Source organism: Leucoraja erinacea, unplaced genomic scaffold (assembly GCF_028641065.1).
Source record: "Leucoraja erinacea ecotype New England unplaced genomic scaffold, Leri_hhj_1 Leri_965S, whole genome shotgun sequence".
In the NCBI taxonomy this organism is placed as follows: Eukaryota; Metazoa; Chordata; class Chondrichthyes; order Rajiformes; family Rajidae; genus Leucoraja; species Leucoraja erinaceus.
In genome coordinates, this window is record NW_026576911.1 from 1 (window position 1) to 12485 (window position 12485).

Below are 12485 nucleotides of genomic sequence, written 5' to 3' on the forward strand. Positions count from 1 at the left end.
CACAGTTTAAGGATAAGGGGGAAGTCTTTTGGACCGAGATGAGAAAAAACATTTTTCACACAGAGAGTGGTGAATCTCTGGAATTCTCTGCCACAGAAGGTAGTTGAGGCCAGTTCATTGGCTATATTTAAGAGGGAGTTAGATGTGGTTCTTTTGGCTAAAGGGATCAGGAGGTATGGAGAGAAGGCAGGTGTGGGATACTGAGTTGGATGATCAGCCATGATCATATTGAATGTCAGTGCAAGCTCGAAGGGCCGAATGACCTACTCCTGCACCTAATTTATATGTTTCTATGATAGGTGCACCATACTCTTGCCTTCTCCCCATAACTCCTGACACCCGTACTAACCAAGAATCTATCTATCTCTGCCTTTAAAATATCCACTGACTTGGCCTCCACGGCCTTCTACGGCAAAGAACTCCACAGATTCACCACCCTCTGACTAAAGAAATTCCTTGTCCTGAAGGGAAACTGGAAGAGAGGTGGGGATGGGTCAAAGACTGGCAAGTGATAGGTGGATACGGGTGAGAGGGATTCTCATCTCCTTCCTAAAGGAATGTCCTTTAATCCTGAGGCTATGACCTCTAGTCCTAGACACTCACACTAGTGGAAACATCCTCTCCACATCCATTCTTACCAAGCCATTCATTATTCTGTGCGTTTCAATGAGGTCCCCCCTCATTCTTCTAAACTCAAGACGTTAAGAATGGTCCTTATCTCTCCAAACCTGTCCTATCCATATACCTGTTAGTTAAGAAACAGTTGGGATCTCTGCCTCAACTACCTCTTCTAGCCACTTGTTCAATGCACCCACCACCTGGAGTATTGCGTACAGTTTTGGTCTCCTAATCTGAGGTGTGAAATGGTTACCCCTCAGATACCCCTCAGATTCCAAGGACGTCTTTTGGGAAGGAGATGAGGTGGTATTTCCTTCGTCAGATGGTGGTGAATCTGTGGAATTCTTTGCCACAGAAGGCTCTGGAGGCAAAGTCAGTGGATATATTTAAGGTAGAGAAAGATTCTTGATTCTAGTACGGGTATCAAAGGTTATAGGAAGAAGGCAGGAGAATGGGGTTATTAGGGAGACATGGATGAATGGTGGAATATACTTGATGGGCCAAATGGCCTAATTCTACTCCTATCTCTTATGATCTTCACCTTGTTTCCCTTCCCTTGTTTGAGGGGTATCTACACCGGACCCTGCCCCCCAATGTCCAGCAGCTGAAGGACCCTAGACAGTGGTCCTCCCCCATGGAGCCTTGGCGTTGGCTGCACCAAGCCTCAGTGCTTCCCTCAGCACGTACTCCTGTAGTGTGGAGCGGGCCAGTCGGCAACATTCCCCGATGGATGTCTGGCTGAAATTTTTTTCCTGAAAGGAATGAATTTTCAAGGCGGGAATGTGGGACCAGATGGATTGTTCTTACCCAGAGCTAGTAGGGACTCAATGGGCACAATGGCCTTCATCAACATGAAAATCATACTGTGATTCTCAGTGCAATAGTTAACATCTCTCTACATAAACACTGGCGCAGCAGTGGAGTTGCTGCCTCACAGCGCCAGAGACCCGGGTTAGATCCTGACCACAGGAGCTGTCTGTACGGAGTTTGTACATTCTCCCTGTAACATGCGTGGGTTTTCTCCGAGATCTTCGGTTTCCTCCAACACTCCAAAGATGTACAGGTTTATAGGTGAATTGTCTTGGTATAAATGTAAATTGTCCCGAGCGTGTGTAGGATAGTGTTAGTTTTTGGGGATCGTGGCTGGCACGGACTCGGTGGGCCGAAGGGCCTGTTTCCGCACTGTATCTCTTCACTAAACCTTTTTGGTCACATGTTCAAAAAGCCGTACGTCGAGTGGATTCATCTTCATATTTTATTTCTCGTTCTGTTTCAGATCACTGGATTTTGTTGAGCGTCCATTTCCGGTTCAGTGATGAGTGAGTGCTTGCAACTGGCCACTCTGGGCCGGCCTTTCCAGTTGGGAATGCTGTACGACTGCCGATCAGATGCTCTGATCCCAGGTACTGGAATGTCTTCACATAAATCATGAAGTCACATGAGCCCAGAGTAGGTGAATTGAAAGACATGATAAGGGAATAACGTATAGTGCAAGGTAAAGCCAGCAAAGTCCGATCAAGGGTAGTCCAAGGGTCACCAACGAGGTAGATAGTAGTTCAGGACTGCTCTCTGTTCGTGGTAGGATTCACATATACCTTCCACTCAATGAATTTCAACATGAGGGATTTTGTCAAATGCCCTCTGGTATGGGTTGATATGGGGGGGTGATCTTATAGAGGTGTGTAAAATCATGAGAGGACTAGATTGGGTAGATGCACAGAGTCTCTTGCCCAGAGTAGGGGAATCAAGGACAAGAGGACATGGCTTTAAGGTGAAGGGGAAAAGATTTAATAGGAATCTGAGGAGTAACTTTTTCACACAACAGGTGGTGGATGTATGGAACAAGCTGCCAGAGGAGGTAGTTGAGGCTGGGATCATCCCAATGGTTAAGAAACAGTTAAATGGGTACATGGATAGGACAGGTTTAGAGGGGTTAGGCAGGCAGGTGTGATCAGTGTAGCTGGGACATGTTTGTCAGTGTGGGCAAGTCAGGCCTCTTAAAGGGCCTGTCCCACTTATGTGACCTTTGCAGGCACCCGTGATAGGTCGCCGAAATTTTCAACATGTTGAGAATTCAGCGTTGACCGGAAAGACACTACGACTCTCTGGAGACCTGTCACGATCATAGGAGACCTCTCATGACCATACAGGCGACCCCTGGCGACATGTCACGGGTGACCTCTCACATGACCATACAGGCGACCCCTGGCGACATGTCACGGGTGACCTCACATGACCATACAGGCGACCCCTGGCGACATGTCACGACCTCACATGACCATACAGGCGACATGTCACGGGTGACCTCTCATGACCATACAGGCGACCCCTTGGCGACATGTCACGGGTGACCTCTCATGACCATACAGGCGAGGCGACATGTCACGGGTGACCTCTCATGACCATATAGGCGACCCCTGGCGACATGTCACGGATGACCTCTCACGACCATAGGAGACATCACATGACCATACTGTATGGTCGTGACAGGTCTCCAAAGAGACATAGCATCTTTCTGGTCGCTGCTGAATTTTCAACAAGTTGAACATTTTGGCGACCTATCACGGGTGCCGGCAGTCGCCTGTAAAGGTCACTTAAGTGGGACAGGCCCTTTACATGCTGTATCACTCTAAGATACAGTGGTGGTCAATGCAGGGCCATAAGTTCAGGTGACCAATCTCACAATGGTGACCACAACTTTGTCAGTTATAGTCCAGTTTATACAGTGGATTGAATATTGAGCGGCACGGTGGCACAGAGCTAGAGTTGCTGCCTTACAGCACCAGAGACCCAGGGTCAATCCTGACTACCTGTGCTATCTGTACAGAGTTTGTACTTTCTCCCCGTGACCTACGTGAATTTTCTCCGGAAACTCCGGTTTACCTCCCACTGCAAGGACGTACAGTTTTGTAGGTTAATTGGCTTAGTAAAATGATAAATTGTTACTAGTGTGTGCAGGATAGTGTTAGCATGCGGGGATCACTGGTTGTCCCGGGCCTGATGGGCCGAAGGGCCTGTTTCCGCACCATATCTCTAAACTAAACTAAACATGGATATTTGAAGAATATTTGAAGATGATCCAAATCACCGCTAATCCATGTTCTACAGAATTGCCTCCTGACCCGCCGTAGCACTCATTGTATTTTTAGTTTAGTTTAGAGATACAGCACAGAAACAGGCCCTTTGGCCCACTGAGTCAGCACCGACCAACGATCCCCGTACATTAACACTATCCTACCCACACTTGGGACAATGTTACATTTATACCAAGCCAATGAACCTACAAACCTGTACGCCTTTGGTGTGCGGGAGGAAACCGAAGATCTCAGTGAAAACCCAGTCACGGGGAGAACGTACAAACTCTGCACAGACAGCACCAGGTCTCTGCCGGTGTAAGCGTTGTAAGGCAGCTCCTCTATTGCTGTGCCACCAGGCCGCACCTATTACTCATGTGATCAGTCCAGTGAGTGTAGAGTGTTTTACGTTCAGCCCAAGACACATCCTGTACAGAGATTGAATCTACTGAAGGAATATTATTCACTTTGAGTAGTTTTCGCAACGTTAACAGTTTTGATTGCTGATTTATCCTGTAGGCGTCACCTTGTGGGACTTGCAGACACTGCAGAGCAACCTTGACTATCGTGACCAGCCCAGCACTGAGTTTCACATCATTGCATCAGACTCCATGGAGAAGAAAGCCGCTGCCCTCGATGTGTCAGCATCACTGAAAGCGAGTTTCCTGGGTGGGTTAGTGGAGGTGAAAGGGTCGGCAAAATATCTCAGAGACACGAAGGAATCAGAGCAACAAGCACGAGTTACCCTTCAGTACAAAGCAACAACCAAGTTTGAACAACTGACGATGAGTCACTTAGGGAGACAGAATATTACCTACCCGAGTGTGTTTGATGAGGGCTCAGCCACCCATGTCATTACTGCAGTGCTGTATGGGGCCCAGGCCTTCTTTGTGTTTGACCAAATGACTTCATCAACAGAGAAGATACAGAATATCCAGGGCAACATGGAGGCAACAATTAAATGTCTCCCTATGATTGCGATCGAGGGAGAGGCCTCCCTAGAAATGACAGAAGAACACAAATCTCATACCGAGAAGTTTAGCTGCACGTTTTATGGGGACTTCTCGTTGAAGAACAATCCCACCACCTTCAAAGACGCCATCAATATCTACGCAACACTTCCACACCTCCTGGGTCCAGATGGAGAACATTCAGTGCCCATCAGAGTCTGGCTCTATCCTCTCAATAAACTTGACTCAAAAGCTGCCCAGCTGGTGAGGGAGATCAGCGTGGGACTGGTCAATCGCTGCCAGGATGTCCTAGAACAGCTCAATGAGGCTGTGATGAGGTGCAATGACCTGATGAAAGACAGTGTCGCAGTTCAGTTTCCTGAGATTATAAATATTATACTTCGATTCCAAAAGATGTGTCTGGAGTACAAATTAGGTTTCCAGGGGACTTTATGTAAAGTTTTACCGTCCATTCGGGGCGGTGGGAAGGAGGAAGTGTTGCTGGCGGACATATTGAAGAACAGGGAGCAGTCACCATTTAAACACCAAGCACTGACCACATGGCTGGGTGACAAGGCACGGGAGATGAGGGTTGTGGGACGTTACCTCAGAATATTGAAAGATATACCAGTTGTGAAATCCGAGAGTGAGTTAGATGAAATGTTTATGGATTTAGCAACAGTTTACGTGGTCTGCTATACATTTACAACATTACATCATGAGGATCTCTACCTGTCAGAGGCAAACAATTACCTCCAATCTCCCACAGCTCAGAAAATGGAGACACAACCTCCTGTTGATGGAGCCTGTACAAAACGACAAAGTGACTCCTGGTTTAACTTGCCATCTGTGTCCCAGCAGATGAGGAAGCTATCAGGATCATTCCTGGACTTCGCCACCGCCAACATAGCAGATGGGAAAATAAAATTTGCTGTTGGATCTGTGCGGGATGACAGCAACATAGGAGCGTCAATTTACCTGTATGATGGAGGATGTCTGGAGAACCAGTGCTTTGTTCCTCCGTCACAGCCCGAGATACCTACGTCTAGTAGAACAACACATGACAGTGTGACTCTGCAGTTACAGCCACCAACATTTGGTGCCGATGAGATTGTGGGCTACAAGGTAGAGTACCGTGGTAGCCAGCAGGAGGAATGGACAATTCTGGATACACCTGATCAATGCCACTCCTTCACAATACCTGGGTTAGAGCCACACCAGGAGTATCACTTCCGATACAGAGCAGTGACCAAGGTCGGGGTCAGCAAGGCTAGTGAGAGCTACAGGAGCATCACCCGGCCAGCAAGTCCACCTGGTAAACCAGTCTTCCAGGATTGTTCATCCAGCCCAACACTGCACTGGGACAGACCAGGTCAGATTGGAGCTGATGTTAATATATTTCGGTACAGAATTGAATATAGGGAAGAACCGTCAGATAATTTAAACACGAAAGGTGGATTATGGGAGGAAGTTAAGACAACAGACGCACAATGTCACTATTGTTTAGAGGGACTAAAACCCACGACCGTCTACCAAGTCCGAGTGTCTGCTGACTGTGGAGAAACAGGGTCTAGTGAAGCAAGTGAGGAGGTTTCAATAAAAACAGGAAACACACCAATCACAATAACCCGGAAACGTCGCACAGGCACTAAATTAATATCCAAAGGAAACCCTTCCATTTACAAGCTCAAACTACAGGAGGAGATAGCAGATGAATTCAAACAGCTTGTGAAATGCTCCTTCGGAAAACCCACTACAAAACATACAATGAAGACAATTATGGTTCTGGGAGCAACTGGGTCAGGAAAGACAACCCTCATCAATGGGATGATCAACTACATCTTGGGCGTGGAATGGGGAGACTACTTCAGATACAAGTTAATAGCAGAAGAGACAGGAAAATCCCAGGCTGAGAGTCAGACATCCTCCATCACTGCCTACCTGCTCCACCATCAGAAAGGATTTAACATCGATTACTCTCTGACGATCATTGACACACCAGGATTCGGTGACACCAGGGGCATCAGCCGGGATAAACAGATCACTGAGCAAATCCGTGAATTCTTCTCTTCCCCACAAGGTGTTGATCACATTGATGCCGTGTGTTTTGTTGCTCAAGCCTCCCTGGCTCGCCTGACTCACGCACAGAAATATGTCTTTGATTCGATTCTTGCTATTTTTGGCAAAGATATTGCAGAAAACATTCAGATCCTGGTGACTTTCGCAGACGGACAGCCTCCCCCCATCCTGGGTGCCCTGAAATTAGCTGAGGTACCGTGTCCCATAGACACAACGGGTCTGCCAGTACACTTCAAGTTTAACAATTCAGCTATTTTTGCCCAGCGTCCAATCTCAGGGGGAGAGAACGATGATAACTTTGATGCAATGTTTTGGAAGATGGGAGCAAACAGTATGAAGAAATTCTTTACAGCTCTGAACACAATGGAAACCAAAAGTTTGAGTTTAACCAGAGAGGTTCTGAAGGAACGTAAGCAGCTGGAAGTTGCAGTGGTGGGATTGCAGACGCAGATCCGAGTTGGTCTCGCCAAACTGGAAGAACTCAGGAAAACAGAACAAGCTCTGAACCAACACCAAACCGAGCTGGATGCAAATAAAAACTTTGACTATGAGATTGAAGTTACACATCCAGTAAAGGAGGATATTAGTGGGACTGGTAATTATATAACCAACTGTCAGAAATGTTTCTTTACCTGCCACTTTCCCTGCGGCATTCCTAACGATGATGATAAACGTGATTGTTGTGCAATGGACAGACAAGGGAACTGTACGGTCTGTCCACTAAAGTGCATCTGGAATGTTCACTTCAACCAAAAGTACAAGTTTGATTATGTAACGAAAAAGGAGAAGAGGACATACAGTGAGCTGAAACAAAAGTACGAGAATGCCTATGGTGAAAAGATGACCCAGCAGAATGTTATGGAATCACTTAAGCGGGAGTTTGCCGATGTGGAGTACACAGTTCTGGCGCTGATTGATCAATTATCTGGCAGCATTAGACGACTTGAAGAAATAGCTCTGAGGCCAAACCCATTATCCACCCCAGCTTACATTGACCTCATGATTCAGTCTGAGAAAGAAGAGGCGAAGCCCGGGTTCATGGAGCGAATTCAGACACTGGGGGAAGTAAAGGAACAGGCATTGTTAATACAAAAGGTAGCAAATAATGAGAATCTGTTACCAGGGGAGTCGAAGGGAGGTCCAATGGTTGGGAAAAATGCTGGAAAAAACACTGGAATAGTTTCTATTGTGAAAAATTGGTTCACATTCAAATAGTAAATGATAACCATTCCAACTGTTCCCAATAGAGGGAGCAAATGTTTCACTCAACCCTGAAATAATCCATTCTTCTAATCCCTCTCCTTCTCCTGCCTCACCTTCCCACAGCCTTTCACACCACACCTTGCTTCTTCAATGCTGCCCCATCATCACCCGCTAGCTGCCACACCCTTCACCCTGCTACTCATCCAAGTACCACATCAGTACCTCATGAAAGCCTGAAGAATCTATCCACGACCCTTCCTGTTCCATGTTCATGTTCCCGCGCGGAGAGCTCACCTAAATCCCGGCGCCCAATTCTTCACTAGATGGGCTGCCCCCTGCACTAGATCATAACCTTCTTCCCCAAACCCCGCTCTGTCCGTGAGGTCAGACGGCACATTTCCCATCGAGCTTCGGAGGAGGGGAAGCTTTCTGTCAGCTCTGTCCCTCCCTGGTCATCGTCAGAGTCCGAGTCACGGGCTGGTGGGGGGTAAAGTAGTCATAGACAATGTCATGGAAACTGTTCTACCCCCCCCACCCCCAGCCTCAGGACAAGATACAGAGTGCACATCAAACTCAGCAGGACTCAATCTCTGTCGCCACTGAAACAGCGACACACACACAGGAACTCCTCCAGCTCACAGGCTCGTTGAGAAATTGGTCTCATCAAGAGCACGAGAAGGACCAAATGAAATGGAGCATCACATCAGAGAACAACGTGTGCTCACCTCTCAGGGATCAGTACCTTCCATGTCCTGGACCCCATCACCCAATGGACAATGGACCTTCTCCATGAAGAAGGAGCCTCAGGCCAAAGCCAACCAAATACCCCCACCTGCACACAAAACCATCTGTAAGAGGGACCACAGGGCACCAGACATCTGGGAACTAGAGCTGGGAGATAGCTGCTCAGTATCGCCGTCATTGGAATGTGATCCAGTGCAGATTCCATGGTGATGTTTACAGGGAGATGTGGAACTGGTTAAAGGCAAATATTAGTTGAGCGAGCTAGACTGCCTTCCACAGACACGATGGACTGAATGGTCTTCTGCCGTGCTGTGACTATCCCAGATTGCACCAGACCCGTTCTCCAGCTTGACCTTCACCTTGATGTGAGCTTATGTTCCATGTTTATTATATTACCAAGGTCTTGTTCTACCTTCGAGACCGTGGATAAAAGCATCGGTGAAATTCAGGTATAGGGTAACGAGTGAGGATGGGGAGGGACATCTGAGCCCCCTTGTGAACAGGCTCAGAGTCCCTCTTGCACTCAGGGACAGGGTACAAGCTTACTTTCCCCGCTGCCTAATGCACATCCTGCCCATCGATTCGCCAGCAACTGAGGCAGAGTTTCAGTGTCCCAGCTGGTAACGGGACTGAGTCACCACATTGACTCCTTCCTGCCCTGTTGTGGCACATGCCTAGCCTGCAAGTCCTGCATATCGGAATGGAGTTCCTCCTAGTCCCGATGGCACTTCATACATTTTGCAAGTCACGGCCTTGTTTGTCCTCCCAAATCATATCTCATATCGGCAGTGACTCCCACCTGCCATCCCTCTGTCCATTTCACCAAATTAACAATGTATCAAGTAGCCTCAGACTAGACTGCTTATGACTGACATCAATTTACATGTCATCTTCAAACTTACTAATCAGACTTCTGTGTTGAGATAAAAAATCATTCTTCTTTTCAACTGTCAGGCCCCATCACCAGCCTCTCTGACACAACATTGGTCATGATCATAAATCCTCCACATCACGCTCTGAATCCTATTAACAAGCCCATTATGGATCCAATTTCTTCTAGATCCCAAAAGCTCGAACCTCCGTGACAAGTTTCCCTTGTATGCCCTGTCAAAGGCTACATTACCCTCAATGCCCTAGTCAATACATTCTATTGCCTCTTCAAACAAATAATCAGATTGATCAAGTAGGATCTCTTCTTAACAAAGTTCTTCTGTCTGTGCAAGTGCACATCCACCCTGTTCCACAGCTTTTCCTCTCCTCTATGACTGATAGTAGATTCAGTGCTGTAATTACCTAGTTTATTCCCACTGCCCTCCTTGAATAAAGACACCACATTTCCACTCTTCAGCCTTCGTGTACTTTAGAGACAACAGCAGGAATCCTTGCACAGCTCAAAGCAATCACATCCCCTTCCTCTCGTAGCAGCCTTGGGTATATCCATCTTAAATCCTTCCAAGTTATCTAATATTTCCTTCTTAATGATAACATGTTTTAAGGTTTCACCGACTGCAATGTCGCTCCATTCCGTGAATACAGAGGTGAGGAGAATTATTCATTTCAAATTCCATCCACATCCTATGGTTTCAATGGGTCCGATGCATTTGCTGGATACATTTAAAATGCTTTGGTCTTATTCTTAAACATGTCTGCAATGATACGTTGTGCCCCCATTTGCTTAATAAGCATTTTTTACTTATTACGTCTAGTACTCATTTTTTATTCCATATTCTCCCTTTTCTTCATTCCTTGACAACTTTTATCTTCCAAAAGCAATAGGATAAATGTATTTTCCAAAAGCAATAGGATAGTTTTTTTAAAGAACAAAGTGCCGGGGTAATCCAGCTGTTCAAGTAGCATCTCTGGAAGACATGTCCCACTGAGATGCTGTTTGACCTGCTCAGTTACTCCAGCAGTTATTGTTCGACTCATTATCCTTTCATCAGCTATGTGTAATTTTTCAATGGACCATTGATCTAACGTTGATGCTACTGCATATTCAAGAATGTATACCTGGTAGACATTGCATTGTAATGAATATATGGCTCAATGCTAATAATGCTATTGTTTTAATTAACAATTATAGATGCGCTGGGTTTGATTAATGTGTACCGACTTTGATGATTCGTTGGGAAGTTAGGTTCTTGTTCTGGGACAAATGAGTAGGCTCATCAGAAGCTACAAATCAACACACCCTATTGAGTATTGATCCGGATATCTGACCACTGGGAGACAGAACAAAGTAAGTGTATCCATCAGGGAATACCACTAAGGGAAAGGTGATGAGGAAACGGAGACAGAAAGAGTGACAACAGAAGGAGAAAAAGTTGATGGTGAAATGAAGAAGGGTAAGCGACTCTACAGTAGAGGATATTAAGACAGGAATAGAGGGAAAGGAGTCAGAGAGAGAGAGACGTCGGAACCACATGTGTCAGGGAATGGGAGATACATTAGGGAAAGAGGGAAGTGTTGGTGAGGAGGAAAGACAATGGAGAGAGACAACGAGAGGGTGAGAGGTGACAGGAAGGAGGCAGAGCCACCAGGGAGAGAGGAATGCGATGGTGATGAAAAGAAGTGAGCAGAGTAAAAATAAGAGAGAGGTAATGGAGAGGAGCAGAAAAAGTGGTAGAGAGATCACGGGGGGTGGGGTAGAGGTGATCGAGAGAGACGGGGATGTGGTGACGTTAACAGAGGAGGAGAGAGGCAACTTGAAGTGGGGCAATGGAAGGGCCAACAGAGAATGGGGCAATGGGATATGTGACAGAGAGTGGGGCAATGGGAGAGGTGACACAGTGGGGCAATGGGAGAGGTGACACAGTGGGGCAATGGGAGAGGTGACACAGTGGGGCAATGGGAGAGGTGACACAGTGGGGCAATTGGAGAGGTGACACAGTGGGGCAATGGGAGAGGTGACCCAGTGGGGCAATGGGAGAGGTGACACAGTGGGGCAATGGGAGAGGTGACACAGTGGGGCAATGGGAGAGGTGACACAGTGGGGGCAATGGGAGAGGTGACACAGTGGGGCAATGGGAGAGGTGACACAGTGGGGCAATGGGAGAGGTGACACAGTGGGGCAATGGGAGAGGTGACACAGTGGGGCAATGGGAGAGGTGACACAGTGGGGCAATGGGAGAGGTGCCCGATGGAGTCAAAAGAGGGAAACAGAAGATGTAATACAGACCCGAACTACACATCTCTTCCAGAACCAAGTAATCTCTTCCCCTGCTTTACTTTGTAGATGTGCAGTAATCAAATAATAAATGATTCATAAAATGAAATAAAATGCTTGACGCCCTTAATACCAGTGTCTGGTTGTTGTTTCCTCTCCACCAGCAAAATAAATCATGTGATTTCTCTGAAATAATACATTAAATGAAAATTTGAAAATTATGGTGAAAATTGTTGTAAATTGAGCAGCCCCACGATGGTGAGTAGTCCGCAGCTCCGCAGTCTCCCGAGCCCCCGGGTCGTTCAGGTTGGAGGCCGCTCCACGGTGCTAGGCCCCAACCACAACGGAGACCCGGCAGGGAAAAGGTCGGGTCTCCCGGACAGGGAAGAGATTATAAACGGTTTCCCTCTCCCCCCCCCACCGCCCCCCACATATACACATTTAAAAACACTATTAAAAAACACCAAACACTACATTTAACTAGACAAAAAATTAAAAAAAGCCAGACAGGCTGTAGGAGCCGCTGCAACGGGTGAGTTGTGCCGCCTACACACCTACAGATTTGTTGCATAATTAGCTTGGTATAAATGTAAATGCAAATTGTCCCTAAGTGTGTGTAGGATAGAGTTAATGTGCGGGGATCGCTGGTTG

At 46.8% G+C, this 12485-nt stretch overlaps 1 protein-coding gene across 1 annotated transcript; it reads left to right on the forward strand.

Annotated features, from left to right (window-relative positions):
- Positions 1–125: 125 nt before the first annotated feature.
- LOC129695157 (uncharacterized) lies at positions 126–12207 on the forward strand. The gene is made up of 2 exons (XM_055631923.1): positions 126–2021; positions 4212–12207. Exons 1-2 carry the CDS (start codon positions 1934–1936, stop codon positions 7934–7936), a joined length of 3813 nt encoding a protein of 1270 aa, XP_055487898.1. The 5' UTR covers positions 126–1933; the 3' UTR covers positions 7937–12207.
- Positions 12208–12485: the final 278 nt, after the last annotated feature.

Excerpts from the sequence above, each read along its gene's own strand:
- LOC129695157 (XM_055631923.1), top strand. The coding sequence starts at position 1,934 with ATGAGTGAGTGCTTGCAACTGGCCACTCTGGGCCGGCCTTTCCAGTTG. Across the intron at positions 2,022-4,211 it reads ATCAGATGCTCTGATCCCAG|GCGTCACCTTGTGGGACTTG; the intron begins GTACTGGAATGT and ends TTTATCCTGTAG.